Below are 25265 nucleotides of genomic sequence, written 5' to 3'. Positions count from 1 at the left end.
AAGAATTTAAAATCACTTGAAAGCAATATAATTTTGGAAGAAGCCAATTAAATCCAAACCTTTATGTGAAAATCCCATGTCTGGCTAACACAGTGATTGTATTATGTGTTGAATCTGGATGACCTGATCATTGTAGGGAATAACACAAAATGCTTGTTAAAAGTTGAGAAGCGTTAAGCCTTTTAAATGATACAAATTTACAACTGAGTTATTGTTTATAACTGGAGATATGGCAAAAAAGGTACAGCATCTTTATGTACCAGAATAATTATGCATTGGAGATACTACTGAGATTTTACATGGTTGACTGTAAATATACAGCAACTCTTATTGAAATAAGCATAAAAGTTACAAGCACAAGCACACAAAAGACTAGGTAATCATATCTACAAGAAAATGCATTAGAACCACCCACATACTTGACATTTTCCTGTTTCTTAAAATCTTGAGGAGGCTCATTTTCAAAACCATCCTACTTCGAAAACATTTGCCAATCCCCTTTCTTCGAAGACTTAGCTATAATAGTTAAGAAATAACAAGCACATGCAAACCTAGGTAATCAAATCCACAAGAAAATGCATATATACATGCCATTTTCTTGTTTCTTAAGTCTTGGGAAGGCTAATTTCCTGTTGAATTTTGTACCTGTGGTCGGTCTTCATAATGTAAATTTTTATTTATATATTTATTTTAGTTCTAAGCATGTTCTTCATGCTCATTTCAAAAGATGAAAATTTAAATTTTTAAATTTAAATGTTTTGACTCCATTGAAGCCCAGTCGGCCTCCTAGTCAAGTCAGCCCTAGTGTAAGACGCACCTATTCGGATGACTGGATTGCTATATAAATGAAGCATTCGACCTCCCTCCAAGCCAATTCATTCTGTTCAAGTAGTTCAATTTTTGAGGCAAGAACGAGCTTATGATATGAGGCATACTTTATGTTTGGGCATGCGAAGAAGGCAAAAAAGAACTCGCATCATCTGAGGCATTTCTGGATCTGTTCTGTTCATGAATGAAGCTCGCATATGAGGCAAGAAGAGCCTAGTCCGAGGCTAGAAAGAAGGTTCATTTCCTGTTGAATTTTGTAACTATGGTCGGTCTTCATAATGTAAATTTTTATTTATAGATTTATTTTATTTCTAAGCATGTTCTTCATGCTCATTTCAAAAGATGAAAATTTAAAGTTTTAAATTTAAATGTTTTGTCGGAACTCGTGGAAGACGCACCTATTTGGATGACTGGATTGCTATATAATGAAGCATTCAACCTCCCTCCAAGCCAATTCGTTCTGTTCATGTAGTTCGACTTCTGAGGCAAGAACAAGCTTATGATATGAGGCATACTTTATGTTTGGGCATGCGAAGAAGGCAAGAAAGAACTCGCATAATCTGAGGCATTTCTCGATCTGTTCTGTTCATGAATGAAGCTCGCATCTGAGGGAAGAAGAGCCTAGTCCAAGGCTAGAACAAAGGTCCTAGATAGCCAGCAAAGGGCAGATTCTGAGGCAAGTGAAGGGCAGATTATGAGGTCATCAAAGAGTCTTACCTGAGGCATGATAGAATGAATATGAGGTCAGCAAAGTTATCGCTCTGTGATGAAGAACTCAAGTACAAGCCGTAAGTTTTTTGGGTCAGCTGTTTGACTTGACTAGGAGGATGGACCAGGTCAGTCCTAGTGTTTGACTTTGATGTCTCTCTCGTTGACTTGATTCTATAAGGAAAGGGTTGCTGGGTTTTTCCCATCTGGGTTTTCCCAGGGTAAATTTCTTGTGTGGCTGTCTCTTCATGTTTCACTGTTGTAGTTCTCTGTGTAATTGTTTTATGATGCATAATAAATATAAGAAAGGATCAACCTAAAAGGATAATCATAAGAAACAATTATCAGATTAGAGTACTTAAAAATTCAACATGGTATCAGAGCTAGGGCATGAAAGAGCAGCCCTAAAGAAGGATCTAATCCACTACATCAGTTTAAATTGCTGGACCTGGATCAAAGAAATCATAAATGCTGAGAAAACAGATCAAGGCCAAAGCCCTAGCTGGAGATTAAAGCCCTACCTCAGTAGGCCAAATTCCTCACAATCAAATAAGCCTCTGTTCCAATAGGCCCAAAATCTCAGAAGTAAAGTTGCAGGAGATCTCAGATCCGACAACCTCAGAAATCATGTAGCCCTAACAAGTTGAACATGATTGAAAACTTCTGTTTGTTTTTAGATTGGCCTCAGGACCAAGTTTCAGTTGTAATGTTGCAGAGTAGCCAAAGACATCAGAAGTCCAATTTTTTCTCAAGGATGAATCCACTGAACCTATGAAGGTCGAATATATCTGACATGATCAATCTCTGGTAATTTTATCATTGTTGAACCAAAGACCGAGCTTATACGTCTGAGTCCTTTAGAAGGATCGAAGCCTAAATTCTAGGGTCTTGTCTAATCCTCTGTATCAATCCTCATAGGCCAAAAAGCCTCAATACCAAAGTGACATTTCATCTGGCCGAGTAGTGCTCAGGTCAAACTCAGAAAGTCGAATTTATTCAATCTCAGACCGAGTCAAGACGCCCCAGCTAGCAAGGTCTTAAGGAGCCAAGATATTAATGTCTTGAAGCCTAATACTTTAGAAGTTGATATGATCTGTTCAGATACTATGGTAAATCTGAGAAGGTGACCAAGAATCTGCAACAGGAGACCTTAGGTGTCATTATGAACGCTGGATGCACTCTTGTGCCATGGAATACCCCTTTAAATGAAAGGTCTCCACTGTGTTATAAGGTCAATATCAAAACACAATAGGAAAGACCAATCTCTTGTTCAGTCAAATTCAAATAAAAATTGCCGAGGTTGTTTGTTCTGTTCCTCTTAAAGTTCTGCAAGATTGATGATTCGTACTCATTGAAAAGAATTGATCTAATGTCAAGAGGAGGACCGACACCCTAAGTGACAAGGCTACAGTCCATTAAATTCGCAACTTGAAGAAAATTCAAAAGATGTTTTGAGTTCCAGAAGGCAATGTACAAGAAGAATTTGGGCTAATGTAAAAAGGATTGAAGTAAGAAACCAGCAAAGCCAGAAGCCTGCAATCACAAAGCCATAATGCATTTCCAGAACTGAGATGATGTCTTTCAAAGGAAGCAACCAGACAAGGATCTCTGTCTACAATCAAGATTATGTTAATGGTCAAAACATGTATGTGAATCAGGAAGTCAGATCCTAATTGCAATAAAGTCTGAAAAGACGAAATCCCTCATCTAGTTCACTGAAGTCTTTGCCAAAGATTGAACATCTGTGTGAGATATAGAAACTTCTTGTGCCGAGAACGTTTCGGAATCCTTCTTGTACTCTAATGTCTCCATCACCTATGTAGAAGTATCATATGCAGAAGATGCCAAGTTGTCTCTTAAGAATCATAATGATGTATTGGAAAAAGAGGGAGCTCAGTACAATCATAAGACTACCTAAATTGTTGAATTGAAGAAGCCTGTTTTCAGAAGAGAAAGCCTACTCGATGCCTGATGTGAAGCAATGACTGTATATTGTTGCTCACACAATGCTAAACATTTGAAGATGCTACAAGAGGCAGGCAATAACAAACTTGTTATTGCATAAGAATATGAGGCCAAGCTCCTATTCAAGACTAAAGACTAAAGTACGCAACTTGATCATATCATGACTAGCAGAATGCTTGATGAAGACATTTTAATTGGAAGATCTCTTGCTAAGAGACTGAGACTTGATGGCGTTTGAAGATTGTTGAACTTGCAAGAAAATCTAGGGTTTGGATTCTGGACTGCAAGTCTTGGCCAGACTCTTTGGTTTTAAATATTGAAATACCTAGGGCCTATGTCACAGGGTTCGGCGAACCTGAAGGTTCAGGTTCGAAATTCGGCGAAGCTGAAAAAAAATTGAAATTCGTTCAGGTTCGCCGAACCTGAAATTCGAACCTCAAGTCGAACTTGAACGAACTCGAACCTAAACGAACCTCAACGAACCTGAAGGCGAATTTTAACGAATTTTTTAAGGTTCGATTTTTTTAATGATGCACTGAGAACTTCATTATGACAGCCATGATAGCTGTTTTATCCTACCTTCATCATTGTACTCTAGACCATCATGTTGACTGTGATCAAGCGAGAGTGTATTCCATGACTGCAGGATCATTGTGATCTTTCTTACACCGAGACAGTGAGATCATGTAAAGATAGTGAGGGATTCGAAGATCTTTCCATTACATATATATATACATTGACTGTTAAGAAATAGATCCACCGAGATGAGATACTATTCCTCACTATACTGAGGTCCTTACTGTCTCATTTATTCCGAGACTGTAATGGTTACTGTGGCTCTTTGTTATGCAGGGATTGTATCCTCCGAGAATGATCATTTCTGCGGCTTTGTTATTGTGCCACAATTGTAGTATATATATATATATGTGTGTGTGTGTGTGTGTGTGTGTGTGATTGAGACAACATCTAACATCAATCTTATTAGGCCGAGAGAGAGGTTCTATCACTGTTGTTCTTTGTCTAGAGTCTAGACTTCTACAGGAGTATCACCGAGGCCTTGATGCCAAGACTGTTATGCAAGATCCATTGACACTGTGCCTTTGTCTTAGATCTTTGCTACTCCATTCAGCTGAGATCCTCACAGGTATGTCGAGATCACTAGCTGTGCAATTGTGATATGTCTAGGTATATTTGTTTGCTAAAACAAATATGCCGAGAATGTCTAATCCTTCAATCTTTGCAACGTCCATTATACAAGGTTATTCCTGCTCCATTAGACCGAGGTCATATATAGATATATATATTGAAAAATATGTATAGTCGAACCTCATTCGAACCTGATCGGAAAATTCGAATTCGAATCAAACTTAATCGTTGTCGAACTCGAATTCGAACTCGAACCATGTGACATAGATTCGAACCATCAAGTGTGATTGATTTTCTGGATTTTCTGGATAAATTGATAATAAACCATATTATGTGATTAATCTTCTCGATCATAAACCACACTTGATAATTCCAAAGATCAACAACAATAATCTCAACATATCAGATCTAGTAGATAGTTCTATACCCGTACTTAAATCAATGATAATGAAAACTAACCTGCTGCCAAAAGGATCGCTGCCTTCTCATAGCCCTGGCCAAATTATATTGGATTTTGCTATTGCTCATATGGTGATGATCTATGTCACATGGTTCGAGTTCAAATTCGAGTTCGACCGATTAAGTTCAATTCGAATTCGAATTTTCCGATCAGGTTCAAATGAGGTTCGACTATACATATTTTTCAATATATATATATATATATATATATATATATATATATATGACCTCGGTCTAATGGAGCAGGAATAACCTTATATAATGGACGTTGCAAAGATTGAAGGATTAGACATTCTCGGCATATTTGTTTTAGCATACAAATTTACCTAGACATATCACAATTGCACAGCTAGTGATCTTGACATACCTGTGAGGATCTCAGCTAAATGGAGTAGCAAAGATCTAGGACAAAGGCACAGTGTCAATGGATCTCGCATAACAGTCTTGGCATCAAGGCCTCGGTGATACTCCTGTAGAAGTCTAGACTCTAGACAAAGAACAGCAGTGATAGAACCTCTCTCTCGGCCTAATAAGATTGATGTTAGACGTTGTCTCAATCACATATATATATATATATATATATACTACAATTGTGGCACAATAACAAAGCCGCAGAAATGATCATTCTCGGAGGATACAATCCCTGCATAACAAAGAGCCACAGTAACCATTACAGTCTCGGAATAAATGAGACAGTAAGGACCTCAGTATAGTGAGGAATAGTATCTCATCTCGGTGGATCTATTTCTTAACAGTCAATGTATATATATATGTAATGGAAAGATCTTCAAATCCCTCACTATCTTTACATGATCTCACTGTCTCGGTGTAAGAAAGATCACAATGATCCTGCAGTCATGGAATACACTCTCCCTTGATCACAGTCAACATGATGGTCTAGAGTACAATGATGAAGGTAGGATAAAACAGCTATCATGGCTGTCATAATGAAGTTCTCAGTGCATCATTAAAAAAATCGAACCTTAAAAAATTCGTTAAAATTTGCCTTCAGGTTCGTTGAGGTTCGTTTAGGTTCGAGTTCGTTCAAGTTCGACTTGAGGTTCGAATTTCAAGTTCGGCGAACCTAAACGAATTTCAAATTTTCAGGTTCGCTGAACCCTGTGACATAGCTTAGGGCTTGTAAACCCCAGCAAGCGTTTGAACCAGAAAGCTCTAGGGTTTGTGGACAAAACCCTAGGAGTGATCATTTCCGTTGAAAGAATAAACCCTAGTCTATGCAAGGAAGGTATGACAACATGCTCAAGAAGAGGACGATGAAGTTGCAAGATGAATGCAAGGCTAAGATTAAGAGGGAGCTGATATTCTCCTATAATTCTCAAAAGATAAGTATTCTATATCTCTCCTCTTTGATTATTACCAGTGTTGTGAAAATCGCGATAAAATGAAATAATCGCGATTTTTTCGCTGTCCCGATAAAATTGCAATAACTATACAAAATTATCACCAGAAATATTTTTTTAGCCGATTTTTATGAAATTATCACGATAATTTGAAATTATCGCGATAAATTCGAATTTATCGCGATAACAATCGAAATTATTGTGGGGGTCTCCGACAACGAGGTTTTATAATGTTTTTTTTTGTTTTTTAAGGGATGCTAAATGTTTGAAATGCAAATTTTTTTGAAAGAAACAAATAATTTTTGAGTGGGGCAGCTTAATGATCAAGTCTAGGCCCTAGTATTCATATGCTATTCATGGTAATGTTAAATTCTTAAAGTAAAAGTGACATCTTCATTTTCATCCTTTTACTTAAATTTTTAACATTACCATGAAATGACTCAGGATGTTTGAGAGTGGTTCCAGCCTCATTGGATTTCATATGGAGAAAGTAGAATTTTAGATTTCATTCAAAATCCAGCAAACTTATCAATTTTTCAGGATTTCGGGATTGGGAGATTGTAATGTTTCCAGGTGACACCACCTACCTGGGCTACCCCTGCCACCAGTAGAGGACGTGGTCTACCTCCTATAGCTCCTACTTCTAGTTCTTCAGCTTCTAGAGCATAGCAGACTCCACTGCCAACTCCACCAGCACCAGCATCTACATCTAGAGGGAAAGGGAAAGCTGTGGCATTTTCTCGCAAGAGGGACAGAGGAAATCAATAGGATTAGACTTTAGTTATTTTCTTCATTTTATTGTATATGACATTATGACATGATGAGATACATTATCATATTTTTTGTTGATATTTTGAGGCTGAGTTGGGACTCAGGAGTCAGGACTTACTATTCAGGACATGTTTCAATGTTATGCGTGATTTTAGCACTAGAAATGATATTAAACATCTTATATATTAGTTCTTTTATCATATTTATGTGTCAATGTATTTATTTTATGTTGTAGATGGTTTAGATATTAAAAAAATTGAAAAAAAATGAATTTTTTTGTACCAAACGATTATTTTCCGATAATTTCCCAATAATTCCGATTTTTTCCTCGCGCCGATATTATCCCGATAACGATTATAACAACATTGATTATTACTATTGTTATTGTCTTCACTATACGATTAGTCTTTATATCCTTTTGCTTGGTAGTAATTGTTCTTCAATGGCCTCCTAGTGAGGACTACAGATCAATGGCAAGGATTGCCTAGACTTTGGCAGCAGGTGGAAGAGTGGAAGAACGAAGCAAAGCAAGAGGATTTTCCAGAATTTCTACTTGAAGCATATTGCACCAGATAAGACCCAAGTTTAGAGGGAGTGGGCTGTTTGAAGTATGCCTTGATTGTGCCAAAGAGAATTCAATATCTAGCATGTAGCAGATGGTAGCATGGCAACAAGATTTGAGAAGGTTCTCCCAGAAAGAGGGAGAGGATCATGTCAAGACATTTGCCTCAGTTGTAAGAGTTGCCTCGAGTTTTTGAAGAGCATGAAAAGAAGCCTCATGATTAAAGAAGACTTTGTACTTTGGGCTTGGTTGAATGGATCAAGGATGATCCTGTGTGAATTATCTTTGAGGTTCCACCAAGACTCCGGGACGGGGAGACGTGGGTGCGGGAAGACGCACAAGGGGGACGTGTGGGAGTACCCTCAAATTTTAGGGAAATTTAGGGGGGACGGGGGGACGTCGGGGTATTATATATATATATATATATATATATATATATATAGATATATATATATATCAAATTCATATTCAATAATGAAAGCATAAATACAATGATACATACATAATTGAATTAAATAATGAAATACAATGATCCATACTCATCATCCTTACTAATACATACATGATTCATCTATAGATCACAAGATTCAATAATGAAATACTCCAATCCATATTCATTATTCATTATTCACCATTCTAGAATCTGCATTGATTTAAAAACTAAATTCATCATTCATCATTCTAGATTCTAAATTGATTTAAAATTAGAATTCATCATTCATCATTCTAATTAGTACTAAGCAAAATAGACTATAATAGATACTGGAATAGTAAATTGATATAACTAAAACTCAAAAACAGTGGAGTGATGAGTCTAAAAGTCACTCTAAATTACAAAGAGGGCTTGGTGCTCTTGATTAAATACTAATTCCATACCCTTGTACAGTGGAGTGATGAGTCTAAAAGTCACTCTAAATTACAAAGAGGGCTTGGTGCTCTTGATTAAATACTAATTCCATACCCTTGTACATGACAAAATGCAATGGAAACATTGCAATCCATCGAATCCTGAATTCCTGAAAAACTGTTAAGTCTGCTAGATTTTGAGTGAGATCTAAAATTCTACTTTCTCCATATGAAATCCAATGAGGTCGGAACCACTCTCAAACATCCTGAGTCATTTCATGGTAATGTTAAAAATTTAAGTAAAAAGAATGTCACTTTTACTTTAAGAATTTAACATTACCATGAATTGCATAGCATTAGTAGGGAAATATGGTCAAATACTAGGTTTTCCCTGTCATAAATCATTGTTTAAAAGCAAATTTAACAGGGGACACATAGCCCATATTGAGGGGAGACGCCCAGGAATCCCCCTTTTGGGAAGTCGCGTCCCCCACACTGGGGAAACGTCCCCCCCTGCGTCTCCCCGCGTCTCCCCGAAAGGGGGACATGGGGAAACGTTCCCCCAGACGTCCCCCCATCCCGAGTGCGTGGGGTGCGAGGGGTGCGCGCACCCAACCCTGGGAGACGCGTCCCCGTGGAACATAGTCTTGACGGAAGCAGAAGGACTCATGTGTCAAAGGGAGCAATCAGAAAGCCCCGTTATGACCTCAGAGAAAGTTGACCTCAGGTTCTTGGATGATGGACTATCAGTGTAAGAGGGAGTACTTAGTCAAGGTGGCTTGAAAGCATCTGTGATGATGGATCCTGTGAAGCTACAAGGATTCCTAGATTTAGTTTGAGTTTATTGCCTCAATTTGGGCCTGAATAAGCAAGTCACCCTATATGGTAGAGGTCGAGTATATTGCAGCTGGATTCACAAGTTGAGAAGCAATATGGCTTCAGTGGCTACTTGCAGGATTGTATGTTGACAAACATGGTGATGGAAGGTGCAGTGAAGCTCGAGTATATCTCCACTGACAAGCCAATAGTCAATATTCCATCAAAACCTCTTTCTAGAGGGAAGTTTGTGCACCTTTGAGACAAGCTTGGGCTTGTGGAGATTGCCTCCCTGGTTGAGAGGGAGCACGGATGATATTGCATCATGGATATCGTTTCTTCCTGTGTCATGTACATTGACCGGAATTAGAGAGAATGGTTTGATAGATAGCATCATGGACAAACATTCTTCTTGTGTCATGTACTATAATCAAAATTAGGGATGTTATCCCTGTATCAAGTACGTTGACTGAAATTAGGAAGAATGATCTAGTGGACAGACATTCTCCCGATGCCAAGCACTGTGACCAGAATAAGAGAAGGTATCGATGTGTCAAGTACTGTGACCAAAATTAAGGAGAATGGTCTAGTGAGGACCAGTTAGTTGGTGCCTCCCAGCATCCTGCTCGAATCTCTAAGAGAGTTGCTTGGATCTCTAAGAGAGTTGCTCGAATCTCTGAGAGAGTTGCTCAGATCTCTGAGAGAGCTGCTCAGATCTCTGAGAGAGTTGCTCAAATTTTTGTTTAGATAGAAAATGTTTTGGCATACAGCCTAGGTTGAGGTCGTTTGGATTTTCACCTTAACTATATGCACTAGTCATGTGATGGTGAACGAGGACTAGTCTAGATACCATGAGGTTGAAGCGCCAACCAGATCATGGTGACTCATTGATATTGATGTTGTACCATAGGTAGTGAGTGGATGCCATGATTGTTATATGTCAAAAGGGTTGACCTAGCCGATAGTGATGCTAGTGATTATAATATTGATAATGATGTTTATCTTAATCTTGATCCTTCCTTGTAGAATCTTTCAACTTGAGAACATCGTGATAAGTCATTATGAATACCTCCCTAGTTAAGAGGGAGTGTTGAATTTTGTAACTATGGTCAGTCTTCATAATGTAAATTTTTATTTATATATTTATTTTATTTCTAAGCATGTTCTTCATGTTCATTTCAAAAGATGAAATTTTGAATTTTTAAATTTAAATGTTTTGGCTCCAATGAAGCCTAGTCGGCCTCCTCCTAGTCAAGTCAGCCCCTCCAAATATTCAAGTCAGCCCTAGCGTAAGACACACCTATTCGGATGACTAGATTGCTATATAAATGAAGCATTCAACCTCCCTCCAAGACAATTCATTCTGTTCAAGTAATTTGACTTCTGAGGCAAAAACGAGTTTATGATCTGAGGCATACTTTATGTTTGGGCATGCGAAGAAGGCAAGCAAGAACTCACATCATCCAAGGTATTTCTGGATCTGTTCTGTTCATTAATGAAGCTCGCATCTGAGGCAAGAAGAGCCCAATCCGAGGCTAGAACGAATGTCTGAGGTAGCCAACAAAGGGCAGTTTCTGAGGCAAGCGAAGGGAAGAATCGCAGATTCTGAGGTCATCAAAGAGGCTTATCTAAGGCAAGATAAAGAATCTGAGGCCAGTAAAGTTATCTCTCTGTGATGAAGAACTGAAGTACAAGTTGTAAGTTTTTTTGGGCCAGCTGTTTGACTTGACTAGGAGGATGGACCACGTCAGTCCTAGTGTTTGACTTTGATGTCTCTCTCATTGACTTTGAGGTCATCAAAGGGTTGCTGGGTTTTTCCCATGTAGATTTTCCCAGGGTAGTTTCTTGTGTGGCTGTCTCTTCATGTTTTACAGTTGTAGTTCTGTGTAATTGTTTTATGATGCATAATAAATATAAGAAAGGGTCAACCTAGAAACATTAATCAGATTATAGAACAAATTAAAAATTCAATATTTCCAAAACCATCCTACTTCAAAAATGTTTGCTGATTCCCTTTCTCAGAAGACTTAGCTGTAATAGTTAATAATTAATATAAGATCACCCAAACACTATGAAACCAATGATTGGTCGGAATATGTACATCAAAATATTTCTTAGCTCAGATGTTTTCCTGCCAGAGGCAAGTCAGGATGCTTGACAGCTATTACTAAGTAAGTTTCACGTTCAGAACTTGACAGGTTAATATGGTGAACAATGTTGATGTGGAGAAAAAGAAAACTGTATAACAATTCCATGCAAAAGATACTTCTCTGGGAATCACAGTGTGTTGCAATGGTTAATCAAACTTAGAGGAACACAATGGTGTTGTTTTATAATTTTATGATTAAAAGTCATATTACTGAGTACACGTCACATGAAAAATTAGGTTTTTAGTTGTTCATGGAGCCAAACATAGCCACTATTTCGGGATAAGAATATAAGATTCGCAACACCGAGGTGCTAGACAGAATCCCACCTAGACGTAGAACGTGCACATGCTCTTCTACAAAGTATAGCAAATGAATAACGCATAAAGAAAGAAATTAGAACAGATCTTACTTGTTTATTTCCAATTCAAATTGTCCATCGCCAAAGAGATTTTCCAGATAATGCACAGGTTTTGCAATAGTTAAAGAGGTGGCATCTAGTTTTGTCTCAATGCTGCCGCAGCATCAGACACCTGCACGTATGCATTTTTACGGATTCTCGATATCCGCTACACTGATCATGCAATCAAATCCCTTCGTTCTCTCTATCAACTCTGATGTTTCTAAACGAATACCAAATCCCACACTGCAAGACTTTGCTGAAGTCGACACTAGCGTAATCAGAATCTGAAGCTTCAGCCACATGCAAGTTGCAGTCTGCAGAAATTGATCAATTGCAGAATAAAAATTTCATTAAGAATACGATTTTAAATCCACAAAATCACCGTAAATTACAGTGGAAAGTTTGGAAAGCGTAATAAGTTTGAATCTTTCTAACTAGACAGACCTCTTTGCCCCTAGTTTCAAAAATTCGAGAGCTCGAGACCAGTTCCCCGGAGTTTCCGAGAAAACCTATAGCTCAATACGGGTTCCAGCGGAGGCCTTCCATCCTCAAGGATTCCTTATGTAAGTCTGAAATATATTGGGATCACATACATATCCATTTCACAGAAAATCGAAATCAATGACTTCTGCAAAACCACATGATGGTGGAAAACCCAGAAATAACGTGAATTACAAGACGTTGCACAATTTGCCGGCCTGAAGAATTAATTGATCAATTCTCCAAAACCCTTTTCCAGCGCATCTGTTAGCATTTGCAAGACATTAGAATACCCACAAAAATAGTCATTCGAAGATGCATATCCGTGTTTGACTCCATCTCCCTTCTCAATAGCGTTGACTTTTCTTTTAATACTATTAATTTGTGCCTATAGAGGTCAAATTTTCGGAATTACGGTGTGAAGAGGGTTATGCGAGATCAATCTCGGGGAGGAACTAAACTTCAAAACACAAAACTGCTCTCAACCGACATTCTTTCACAATGAAGTATAGTTGATCAAACCCTCACATTGCAGTGATTCTGAATACCAGTTCGTTGTTTAGGTTTTCATTTTTATTTTTTGGTTATTTTTTTTCCTTTCATATTAGTACCAAATACGACCGCGAGACTTAAATGACGAAATCAAATACTTTTAATGCTCAACATTTGCGTCCCATTTTCTCTGCCCAAAAAAACTAAAAACAGAAGGGAATTGGCTCTGAAATAGGTAAAGTAAACGTACCTCTTTCGATTCTGCAGAGAATTGGACCATTATCGCATGCGTTCGAAAGCTTACGATCCGCCTCCAAAGACTGTGAGCTCAATACGATGTCCAGGGAGTCGAAAACGCGAGTATCTCTGCATAATTTATCAACTCGAACGCCCAAGATTGCCATAACTTCGCTGGAAGACTCGTGCACAGAGGGCAAAAACAGGCCATCACTCAGACAATGTGGCAAATTGCCGTCGTAACCTTAACCCTGTTTAATTTGCTTTTCACATCCGAAAAAAAAGGTTGATTAAAATTAAAAATTGAAAGGGGAAGTTAGGGGGTGGGGACGGGATGCAGAGAGGTGAAATAATTTTGATCTTTTTCCCAACGTTTCATCGGGAATACGCAATTTCAAGGACCGAGGACGCTTCGCCTTTATAGGGTGTGTATCTTTACAATGTGTTGAATATAATTTTAATTTAAAGAAATAGTTTAATTTGTCGGCGTTGATAATTTGACTACTTTTTTTTTTCGTATTAATAGAAGTTTCGTTAAAACAAAACTATAAAAGACATTAGTTTGTATTAAAAAGTTGGTTAAAATATTTTATAAAGGGGTATTAATTTATATTAATAAGTTTATTAGGACTGATGGAGGATGTTATTAGATTTTTTTTTACAGAACGAAAAAGCTGTAATTGTATTATATTGAGGTAATTTGATCAATTTTAAATTTTATAGTAATAGATGTTTGGTTAAAAAATTAAAATATTTTAGGAAGGGGTATTAATTTATATTAATAAGTTTAATAGGAATAATGGAGGATGTATGAGATATTTAATTAATTTTATATTAATAGAAGTTTGGTTTAAAAAATTATAATAATAATTTAATTTAGAAAAAAAAATTGTTAAAAAAATATATAAGAGAATTTTTTGTTTTTTTGTGGTTTTTACTGAAAGATTTTTCTTAATTCATTATGGATTACAGACGCTGAATTCAGAAAATAATTTAATTTATTATAAATTTGGTTTAAAAAAATTATAATAATAATTTAATTTTAAGATTATTGTTAATTTAAATACGAAATTGGTGTATGAAATATTTTTATTTTTTTGAGAGGGGATCCATATTCTCAATAATTTGAGCATTAAAGTTTATAAAAACATATATACTCTATTTTTAAATTTGAACTAATAATCTCTTATAAATAAAAACATGTTATTAACCATTAAACTCGTTAATTTATTTTAATAATTTTATTATGAATTATGAAAATGATGCGATTAGACATTTGACTATTTTTATTAATAGAAGTTTGGTTCAAATCTTTTTATTTAAGAAATATTAATTTATATTAATAAATTTATTATGAATGATGAAGTTATTATGGCTCTTATTTTTAAATGTGAAAAAAAAAAAAAATATTTTTTGAAATTTCTTTTAGTAAAGTTTTTTTTTTCCTTTTTGGATTTTTCTTACAAAAGTTTTCTTGGAAAAAAATGAAATATGTTAACTTGATCTTAGTGTATAGATTCAAGGTAGTGTGGTCCATAGTTTCATTACTTTTAAAATAAATTCATTTCAATTGAAAACAAATGTGAGGAAAGTGTTTCTTTTAAAGGTTTTCTTATTTTTGTAAGTCTAGGAAAAGGAATTATACTTTTGGGAAAGAGTTAACGTTTTTTTGTTAAATCATAATTTTTGAATTGCATTTTAATAACAATATTCATCATAATTTTAAGTTAGTGAAAATGTTGAATTTTTCTTAAAGAAGTTTTTAAAGATACATACTTATTTTAAAGTGTACAAATTTAGTTAAATTTTACAAATTCTTAAAATGATAAATAGAAAATATTTAATGAGTTAAGAATATGTAATACTATGAACGCATTTATTTAATCTAATATAAGTCAAATTGAAAATGATATTAATACATGTATTTGAATCTATTAAGATCTTGATACGAGTCTCACTTTATTGGACAAGATGATGATAACATGGAATGATTCTCAATCAATCTAAGGAAATGGATTATGAAAAGATCTAAAGCCCATGCTAGGTGAAGGTCTATCCCACCAAAAAAAACTAGAAAACAACAAACCCAAAGATTAAGATCATTATTAGCTAAAATCCTAATAAGCAACTCCCAAAAAACATGCAACACAAAAGACAACAAATCCAAAAATTAGAATCTTTATTAAATAAGATCCTAAGAAACAACTCCCAAAAACATGCAACACAAACACAACAAAAAACAATAACAAAGAACCTCATTATTATTTCAATTAAACACTTTTTAAAATTTTGAGGAAACAATTTCAATCCAAAATCTTAAATCTAAAACATAAAATAATCCTTTCAAAATTAAAATAATTAATATTATTACCTTGCATAAAAAACATAATAGTAAATGAAGCCATGGATGTAAAAACAAAATAATAACATAAATGCATTCATTATAAATTGTAATTATGTATTTCAATTAAATAATAAAATATATATATATAGATTTTAAAAATAATATTATTATAAAATTAATAATAAAAAAATTATTATGTATATAAAACTATGATTTCTCAATAAAATTCCATATATATTAATATATATAAAAAATACCAAATAAATAAGGAATTTTTAATATTCTTATTATATAAATACACAGATTATCCGATATGGAAATGAGCAAAATAAGCAACCTGGTTCATATCTGTCATTGCTTAAATCTATGCCAATTATTCGAGAAGCTCCTGCAATTCTTGCCCCTTCAGCAGCCTGTGTAGTCAAATCCAGATCAGAAGATTAACAGAGATTAAACAGTACGCTGATAATATTGGTCCTTAGAAGGAAAGTTTGCAGATTGTAGAACTACAGTATATACTAAGAATCACACACAGGAACATAAAGTGAGAACACTTACAGCAAGCCCAACACTCCCAAGGCCAAATATTGCTACTGTCGAACCCTTCTTGGGTTTGCCTACATTCAAAGTAGCACCCATCCCTGATTCCACAAAAGAAATGAATTTTAAACAATAATTCTGATCAATAAAACATTATATGGATAATTTTATGAACAGTCCAGCCAACAAAACATCCCCAGCATTGAATTAACCACTTTGTAAAACATTTTAAAATGTCAACTGGGTCAAGTATTTCATAAATTCATTCCCCTTGAATCTTCCATAATCAAATTACCCACTTTATAAAAAAAGTGTCATCCGAGTAACATTCAATTTTTAGTGGAGCATCCAAGAGCAAACCCAGAACTTGGAGGGGCAGGTGATTGTTTATAAGCATGGCTGCAGTGCAAGAGCAACCCAGACCTTGGAGGGGCAGGGGAGTGTTTCTGAGCATGGTCACAGTCCAAAAGAAACCCAGACCTTGGAGTGGCAGGGAAGCGTTTATGAGCATGGTCACATTCCAAGGATGTCAAGTTTTTGGATACCAAATGTAACAATCAACCAGAAAAAGAGAACATCCAAGGGTAAGCCATCCCTTGCACAAGCAAGCTAAGGGGAGTGGCGGACGCAGTGCTTAGATATGACCATGGTCGTATTGGAGGAATTTTGAGCCAAGTTTTTGGGCATCAAACAGAGAAGTAGGCTTGGCATTTGGCCGTAGAAGAGTAAAGGACAGAAAAAGCTTATTATAAACCATATGAATGGGGAAAGCTAGATGGTTATTAGAGACCATATCTATCCGAAAACCCCGCACAGAAATTGTGAATATGGCAAACATGGTCTCTTGAAAAATAAAAACTATCCAACTTATTAGGGGCAAGGTGAATCTCGATAATAAGAGGTACGGACATCTGCAGTGATCAGCCTAGTATCTCAATCTCAAGGGATTTGATATTTTTGGTTCAGATGTGATCTAGACAAAGGCATAATAAAATAAATAGCAGGCATTTGTGAAGGAAGCAAAATAGACTGTGAAGAGGAAACAAAATATACTGTGAAGCTTTAGTTGAGGCTAGCTAGTACCCAGAGGCGATATGCCGTTGCTTTAACGTATTCCGAAAAGAGAACAGTGGGGTGCTGCAACAGTTGTGTATTTGAAAGCCATGGAGGTCATCCATCCATGAAGCTGCAGCTGTCAAACGAAGCGCAAGAGCCACCTGGAAACTATAGCTTTCTTCGGCCTGTGAAGCCCAATTCTGAGCGGCTGGAGGCTTGATCTGCTGTCTGCGTGCGTCCAACCAGTCTCTCATAGACCGCATTGGAGACGACAGAATGGCTGCCAGTGGAAAATGTCGGCGGAACCAGCTATTATTTCTCTGTAATCCACCCGTTGATTGCGAAAACCCTAATCCTGGCCCAACCCTTCTACGTTTGTAGCCATTGCTCCCATCGAATCCCTGCTGGCGAGCCCTGTTAATGGCAAATTCTTGTCTGTAAAATGACTTTGGTGTTGTATCTATATGTAATTTTTGCCCAAATTTTGGTCCGGGGAGGGTTTCCATAAATGGGGCCGGCTGCGGGAAGGAAACCAGTCGGCATCGTTTCTGCAGTGGGAGGAGGAAAAGAAAACCCTGTTGAGAGCTGTATATTTGAAGCTGCGTAATGGTATTCCATGGTATCTACTGTGCGCTACCATGATTGTAAATTTTAAACCAGTCTAACCAAGAATTTGAAGAATAACGACCCTAACCGGCAACCCCGCCCGCATTATTATGCACAGATTAACTAACCGGCGTTGCTGCTGCAAGAGAAACACGGAATAGCCATGGCGTGTGCGCGAATAAACAGAAATCACGACAGATACGAACGGAAACCCGGAAGTTTTCGGCACTGAGAATAAACAAAAGCCCGCCGAATATGCATGCCAGGTGTCAACCTGAGATTGAAAAGGACGACGAAAGTCTGTTTCAATAGGAAGGCCTATCGGCCTAATATATATTAATATATATGGAATTTTATTGAGAAATCATAGTTTTATATACATAATATTTTTATTATTATTAATTTTATAATAATATTATTTTTATTATAAATTTGGACTTTATTATTATTAAATTTTTGTAGTTGGTATATTATTAAATACATATTCTATAATATACCAACTACAAAAATTTAATAATAATAAAGTCCAAATTTATAATTTTTAAAATATATATCTGTAAAAAATAAAATATTGCACGGCATTTTATTTTGATATTTCCCACTCATGCCATTTTCCATCCTTGGATTATCCGTCGTATGGTCATTTTGTTGACATTTTTGGAAGTTGTTTGGGCCATTCTTTTGACTTATTCTGGAGCAGTACAATAGAGATTGTAAGCTTTTGATTTTTTTACTTGGCATTCCTCCATACATGTGTCTTCATTTTGAATCACATCAACAAAACGTTGGGCCACTACCAAATATAAATTAGTTTTGTCATCATCTCCTTCGTTTTTCAACATTATCAGATCGAGGTTGATGTTAGAGACAATGATATTTGCTTTAAAGTTAATTAATATTTAATTAAATTGTTAAATATCGAAATAATGATATTTGCTTTAAAATTAATTAAATTGTTAAATATTGAAATAATGATATGGAGGGAGTATTTTTTTTTTATTTTGATATATTATATTAGAGTAGTTTTTATGTATAATTTGTTGAAAAGTTTTTTGGTTTATTTTTTGATTGGGTGGAAATTTATTGTAAATCACAAGTTTGACGGGTGAAGTTTTTACAATCGAAGTGCCCCATCGGTTTTTGAGGGTGTTGAATCCATATATGCAATCAAAAAACCATTTTAAACAACACAAATCCAGATTTGACCAAAAAAAAAAATCGTCCAGGTCAAAAATCCGTAGACAACTCCAAAAAGTCACTTAAAACGACTACTATTATAATAGAAAATCAATTATTCAAGTTTATGTTGAAAATAGCAACAAGAAATGTTAAAAATAGAATCCAGGAATTCCAATTTAATTAGTCCTTAAATTGTGAATTAAAATTGTAATTCTTTTCTCATAACAACTTGTAAATAGTTAATTAAGTTGAATTAACTTAATTAGCTTAGGAATTTCGAGTTGGAAGTCTTTTGGAAATCATTTATATGTTCTCCCTAAGTTTTAGGGGTCCATGATGAGTTTAATTGTGAGTTGTAATTAGATAACTCGGTTTACTGAGTTATCTTCAGTTTTATGGAGCTAATAGAGAGTTAACAATCAGTGGGTGCACTAGAGCATCCACAAGTGCCACTCTAGTTAACTGAAAATTCCCTCATCAGAAATTCATGCATGTTGATTCTGAGAAAGACCCAGTTGAGACTAGAGTGCAAGGATAATGTACTATCAATTGTATGATTTATTGAGTTGTAAATATCATGCATGCAATCAGAGAAGAACCTAATTTTGGATTGCACAGTTATGGATGAGGAATTTCCCTTTAAATGCGGACTAATTCTCCCAGGGCTTGTGCAAAGAATTAGAAGCTTGGAGGCTTGGAAATTTGGCTAAGTATTGGCCAAAGGAAGTCATCAGGCAGAGGATAGGAAACACTTGTGCAGGTTAAGCTCGAGGGTGAGCAGAGCATATTGTATTCATCTAAATTCTTTGACCAAGGGTGCAAGATATTAGGGGCTTGGCAAGCAGTGGAAATTAGCTAAGTGTTGGCTAAGAGCTGGCTTGTAAGGTAGAGAGTTAAGCACACTTGTGCAAAATTGTTCTAGTAAGAACAAGCTTTGTATCTACACTCAAATTTCCAATTTAATGCAATATAGATAAGCGGGGTTTTGGAGTTGTGGCTTTCCCCAAGAAAACTTATTGTGTTATGAGCCATTGATTTGTCTTCTTCTTATTCATATTGTTTTCATCGATCTATTGACTTCCGTTGGTGAAAGTAGAAGTAGATTCTTGTCATGTGCTTTAGTAAATTGCATGAGCTTGTGAATCTATAGGAAATTCTACAGTTTCACTTAGCGAATGGGTTGGGGGACATGGTATCCCCCCGATAGGTTTTAATGACACACAATCTAACAGTCACCAAGTAGGAAATGGTATAGAAGGAATGTTGTTGGGAGGAGATGAGCAGGATTGCCAAGACATTTAAGTGTGCAATGAGAAATATGGTATATGTTTTAAGCATGATGTTGTGTACATGGCTCATTGTAAAGAAGGCAGTTGGAGGAATTGATGGTCAGACTCCGCTAATAGGAAGTCCCCTTGGGAAGGAGAACACATGTGCATGGTGTTTGAAGAATGACAGAGTGAGCAGTTATGCTAGCCAAGAAATTGTAGTAATCCTGTTGCGAGAGTATCTATGGGAGAGAGGATGGAGACTACAAGTCTCACAAAGGAATGAAAATCGAAGTGTGGTAGGCTCAAAGCAATTGATAGTCATTGTTGTAGCAAAAGCCAATTTGGCACTCTGGTGGATGGTGCATTTGGCTGAAATTACAAGAAGGACCTATGCCTTTCTTGTGTAGAATTACACAAATTTTGGGTTTCCAAAGAACGTTACTAAACAGGATTACAATTGGCAACACATTTACTGGCGCATGGTAGCTCTTCATCCTCTCCTCTAGATTTTATTTTGGAATTGGTACTATTTTGAGATTCTTGTGGAGAGATGTCAGCCTTTGTTTCTAAGTTTTGTTAACCTTGGTATCTATTGTTTCCCTCTTGAATTATGGGGGAATTGTTATGAAGTGAGTGCTTTTTTTGTGTTGGTTTATCAGGCGTGGGTTCTATTTCTATATTGTATTGCTTGGCTTTGTGTTTTTTTGTTGGGCTTGGGTAGTATTAATTAGCTTCTTCGAAGGGACACCCTTGTGTCAACCTCTCTTAGCGTCCCTTCGCAATTTATGCATTAGTGGTGAAGTTGTGTCTCTTGAAAAGCTTTCTGGTGGAGTAAGCTCACTTGGGGTTGAAGAGCTATTGTGGTAGGGGCAAGGGATAATTCGTGTTGGCATTAATAGTGTCTCTTTCCAAGGAGGGTGGTTGTCAAGTGCAGATGACCAACAAAAACTGTTGGGGATATCCTTTTGGAATTGGGTCAGAATAATGTGTAGGGGCAAGGGATTTGTGGGGAGGAAGTCTGAGTTGGTGGGGCATCTCCCCAATTTCTGTTAGGTACTATTATCTATTGAGGTCATCAGTGCCAAGGGTTAATCCTTTTGAGCAAGGGGCTTGACCAACAAGTAAGCTCTGCCCTTTCTTTGGAGGAGGTGTTATTTAGTACTGTAACAGTTGTAGGTTGGGAAATCATGCCATGTCAAAGGGCTTGTGTCATACATGGGACCACATATTATCAGGAGAGAGCCTTGTGTGGTAACTCCTAGCTACATCAACGTATAACTGGGTTCACTTCACGTTATTGTGAACTCATACCAAACCAAATTCAAGTTGAAATCATCTAACCGGAAGGAGAGGATTCTTCCACAGATTCTTCATCTCTGATACTGAGGTATTGATGGATTGGACATAATGAATTGCAATATATGGGATACGCGAGGGGAGAGCTAACCAATACATGCAAACAATGGACATGTATTAGTAGATGAAGTTTCTACTTGGGATAATGATTTAGGATCGCCATGTATCTCAGATGGACATCGTACATTCATTGCACCACCGCACACTCACATGTGCTCTCTTTATCAGAGGATGGAAGGAGTTGAGAGCCACCTAGGCATTCCCCCAAATGCAAGATGCCCTGTAGAAGGCCCGTTGAACCCCATCTTGGTGGTTGGCTCTGACTCAAATCCTATGGTTTGATGAGTTGTTAATTATTTTAGTTGTCTTTTTTCTGTGAGGAGTCCTTTGTATATGGCCAATTAACCATGTGTGTTAGTTACAACTTGGACTTTTTTGTATCTATGGGCTCCCAACGACCTATGCCTTCACTGAGGAGAATCATTTTTTGGTTATGGTCAAGTCTCCTGTATGAGAGACCGACCAATATGTAATTCTAACTATATATATTAGTTTTTTCCAGTTAATAGAATTTCACCTTACAAAAAAAAATAAAAAATTATTCAATAAATTTATCATGAAGTTTAATTTAATTATGTGGTAAATTTATAGTTAAGTAAAATAATTGAAAGATAGACTTTATTGTAATGTAAGGTTTTTAAAGTTTGAATAAGAGTTTGTTTAGTTGTTGAAAGTGGGATGTCAATAATGTATTTGTTAAAGTTTAAGCTTCTTTTTTAGTGATATGCTTGTTTTTTTAATGTTAATGTTTATGCTTATAATTATAATTGTGGTTAGTGTTAAAATACAATTTTAACTAAGTAGATAATTCTACTTATTATTTCTTGATGAAAAAATTATATATTGATTGTTGCAAACTCACTACATTTAATTCTAATAAAGAGATACATGGAGGTTTCACTTAGAATGGAGAATCTCAGAGCCTTAGTAGAATGCGACAACTTAACCAATAAATACATATTTTTTTTCCAAATCCTTATCAATGTTAATAGGTTTTCCATCTTCATATTCGTTCATGAGGACTTGACAATCAAATATTGAAAATCAAGCATCAATTATGTCGTTACTAAAATTAGAATCATTAAGTACATATTTGTACTTTGTGAATTATTTATATCTATGCTTATAATTATAGTTGTGAATGAAATCTTTTGTAAACCTTAAATCACTTTAAAAAATAAATAACATAAGTATAATTTATTTCACAAAAAATATCAATATATATTGCAAATTCACTACTCTCTATGTTCTATAGTAAATTTGATCCTTACCACTCTAAAATAAATAAACTAAAAATATATATTAACATTAATATATTTCTAAAAATTAATATATAATTAATAAATCATAAAGCATGAATTATTACTCATTAGTATATTATTGATAATATCATTGATGTCAAATTCATTACTCACTATGTTCTATGTTCTATAACTAAATTTGATATTTACCCCTCTAAAATAAATAAACTAAAAATATATATTTGACATTAATATATTCTTAAAAAATAATATATAATTAATAAGTCATAAAGCATGAATTATTACTCATTAGTATATTATTGATAACATCATTGATGTCAAATATCTTGTTCTACCATTTGATTCTTAAGAGATATGTGGAGGATTCACTTAAAATGAAGTCTTTCGAAGCCTTGTTAGAATGCCATACTCAACTACCAATAAATATGTGGAACCCTTTAAAGTCTTACGATAATGTTAATGGGTTTTCTATGATCATGTTCATTAATAGGTGTATGGTGTGAAGACTCATTAAAAGTGGTGGTAGTGATTATGATGGTAGATGAAATTTTATGATGAATTAGAGTATGGGTTTGAAATGTGTCGATTTTAAGTTATTAATGTGATTTTTAAAGAAGATTTTTGTTTAAATTATGAATCATAAAAGTTTTTGGTTTGAAACTTTTAAATGATTTGGAAAAAAATGTCATATTTATAATTTTTTAATTTTAATTTTAATATTAAAAATTTATTATATTAAAATTAGTTTAAATTTATTTTAATTTATCAAGTGTCGAGAGAGACCAAGCCTTTTTTTATTCTAAAAGAGGTTTACATCTCGAGATATTTGATCCCTTTTGATGCTGGGTAGATTTGGAGTTAAGATGGATCTAGGCAAGTTTAATTTCCCCCTTTAAATAGACTATATTCCATGTGAATACCATAGGTTCTCAATACCATGGTTCATTTTATTATTATTATTATTATTATTATTATGTTTATTTTTATTTTTATATTTTATTTTGGTTGATTTAAAAGGTTTACATTACAATTGCATTAATCTTTTTATTTATTTATTTTATGTAATTTGACTTAGTTAAAATGTTAAAAATTATGTTACAACATCTCTACCATATTGGGCTGGAGAGTGTCTCTCAGCGCAATTAATACAATTTAACCTAGATAAAGGTGTTAGTGAGGCATTAATGGGGGCATGGATTGATAAGTTAGGGATCCCCATTGTCCCAACCCCCCACATGCACCACAAAGTAAACAAAGTTAATGAGGCCCTACCTCCCAAGGAAAGTGGCAGAGGCTTTTAGTTAAGTCATAGTTGTGAAGTTGGTGATGTTATTCCTCATCGGCAACCTATTTGCTCTGCTCTTACTCCTTTGTTATGCCCTCATGCTGCTTCCATCACCAACCATGACCTTTGGCCATAACACAATGTCTTGGGTGTGGGGATCTTATTCATCTCCTCTAGCTTCCCTTTGTCTTTGGTGGATTTTTCCGAAGGTGAGGGACTTGTTCAACCTTCAATGGGAATCCGGCCCTCCTAGCATGATTTTTCAGTTACCTTCTTCCACAAGTGTCTCTTATATCTCTCAACCCTACATCAGCTAAGTATTAGTTGCATCTTGTCGCCTCTCCTTATTATGACACGTTAGTGTGTAGGGTATCATAGGGGAAAAGGGGGGAAGAGGAACAGTGGGTGGCTCCAGGGTAAGGTTTTCGGTTGAGTCCTCGACACACAGTTTCCATAAGCACACCCCTCCTGACATCTAAGAAGAAATTTGACTAGTGGAGGAGGAAATTTTCCATGAAAGGCAGAAAAAATTGGATTCATATGTCATGGCAGGAGTCACTCTATGGGTTCTAAATACATGCAATTCTCGTGGAAGGCAGAAGCACTACCTCTATACGAGGGACTTCTACTAGCATGTCAAGTTGTTGTTGGGCAAGGTTCTAGTAGATTGGCGGTGGACTTAAGTTAATCTCATGCACAAGTTGGACGAACCGAAGAACCTCATGTTGGATGTAGGAGGAAGATTGACAAAGTTGCTGGGTCACCACTTGAGTCTCCAATTCCTCTGACATGTAAGGTCGAGGAACAACCCATCAATCTGGACACTTCCTTGTCCTCCTAAGGCCCATGTTCCCCTCTAATCATGTTATTCTCTAGCAATGTTCACACCATATCTTAGTTATTATTTTAATTTTTTTCACATGTTCTTAGACATTACAGAGTCACAATGTCATGTTTTTGCTTGAATTTTGTTGCTAGTTTCCCCAACTATGGGGCAACAAATACATTGCTAACTCTCTAGACATATCACATCATTTTTAGTTTACTTATGTTATTTTGGACTCCATACTCTTTTGCCTCTGGTA

General features: G+C 35.7%; 2 protein-coding genes across 10 annotated transcripts in view; both read right to left on the bottom strand.

Moving 5' to 3' along the window:
• The window catches only part of LOC149220263 (PH, RCC1 and FYVE domains-containing protein 1-like), an 87677-nt gene extending 74080 nt beyond the window's left edge, over window positions 1-13597 (bottom strand). For 4 of the 9 annotated variants that reach the window (XR_016249273.1, XR_016249274.1, XR_016249275.1 and 1 more), the window contains exons 1-4: window positions 13235-13597; window positions 12457-12756; window positions 12022-12326; window positions 60-123 (exon numbers count right to left, since the gene is read on the bottom strand). The gene's annotated coding sequence lies outside the window, so the exon portion shown is untranslated. The remainder of the gene's footprint in view (window positions 1-59; window positions 124-12021; window positions 12327-12456; window positions 12757-13234) is intronic. The other 5 variants (XM_089384714.1, XM_089384715.1, XM_089384717.1 and 2 more) reach the window with 5 other exon arrangements.
• A 2305-nt stretch (window positions 13598-15902) lies between these two features.
• LOC149220262 (uncharacterized) lies at window positions 15903-17459 on the bottom strand. Its single transcript, XM_089382771.1, has 3 exons — window positions 17189-17459; window positions 16124-16206; window positions 15903-15978 (listed from the first exon to the last, which is right to left on the bottom strand). Exons 1-3 carry the CDS (start codon window positions 17422-17424, stop codon window positions 15971-15973), a joined length of 327 nt encoding a protein of 108 aa, XP_089238897.1. The 5' UTR covers window positions 17425-17459; the 3' UTR covers window positions 15903-15970.
• Window positions 17460-25265: the final 7806 nt, after the last annotated feature.

Source organism: Pinus tabuliformis, chromosome Q, assembly GCF_031772625.1.
Source record: "Pinus tabuliformis cultivar Carrire ecotype Pingquan chromosome Q, CPIR1, whole genome shotgun sequence".
Taxonomy (NCBI): domain Eukaryota; kingdom Viridiplantae; phylum Streptophyta; class Pinopsida; order Pinales; family Pinaceae; genus Pinus; species Pinus tabuliformis.
The sequence above is the reverse complement of the archived record's forward strand: the minus strand, read 5'-3'. Positions and strand labels throughout refer to the sequence as shown.

Bases quoted from the DNA above. Each gene is read 5' to 3' on its own strand.
- LOC149220262 (XM_089382771.1), bottom strand. From the start codon at position 17,424: ATGCGGTCTATGAGAGACTGGTTGGACGCACGCAGACAGCAGATCAAG. The intron at 16,207-17,188 runs GTACTAGCTAGC...TTGTGGAATCAG, and splicing joins CAACGGCATATCGCCTCTGG to GGATGGGTGCTACTTTGAAT.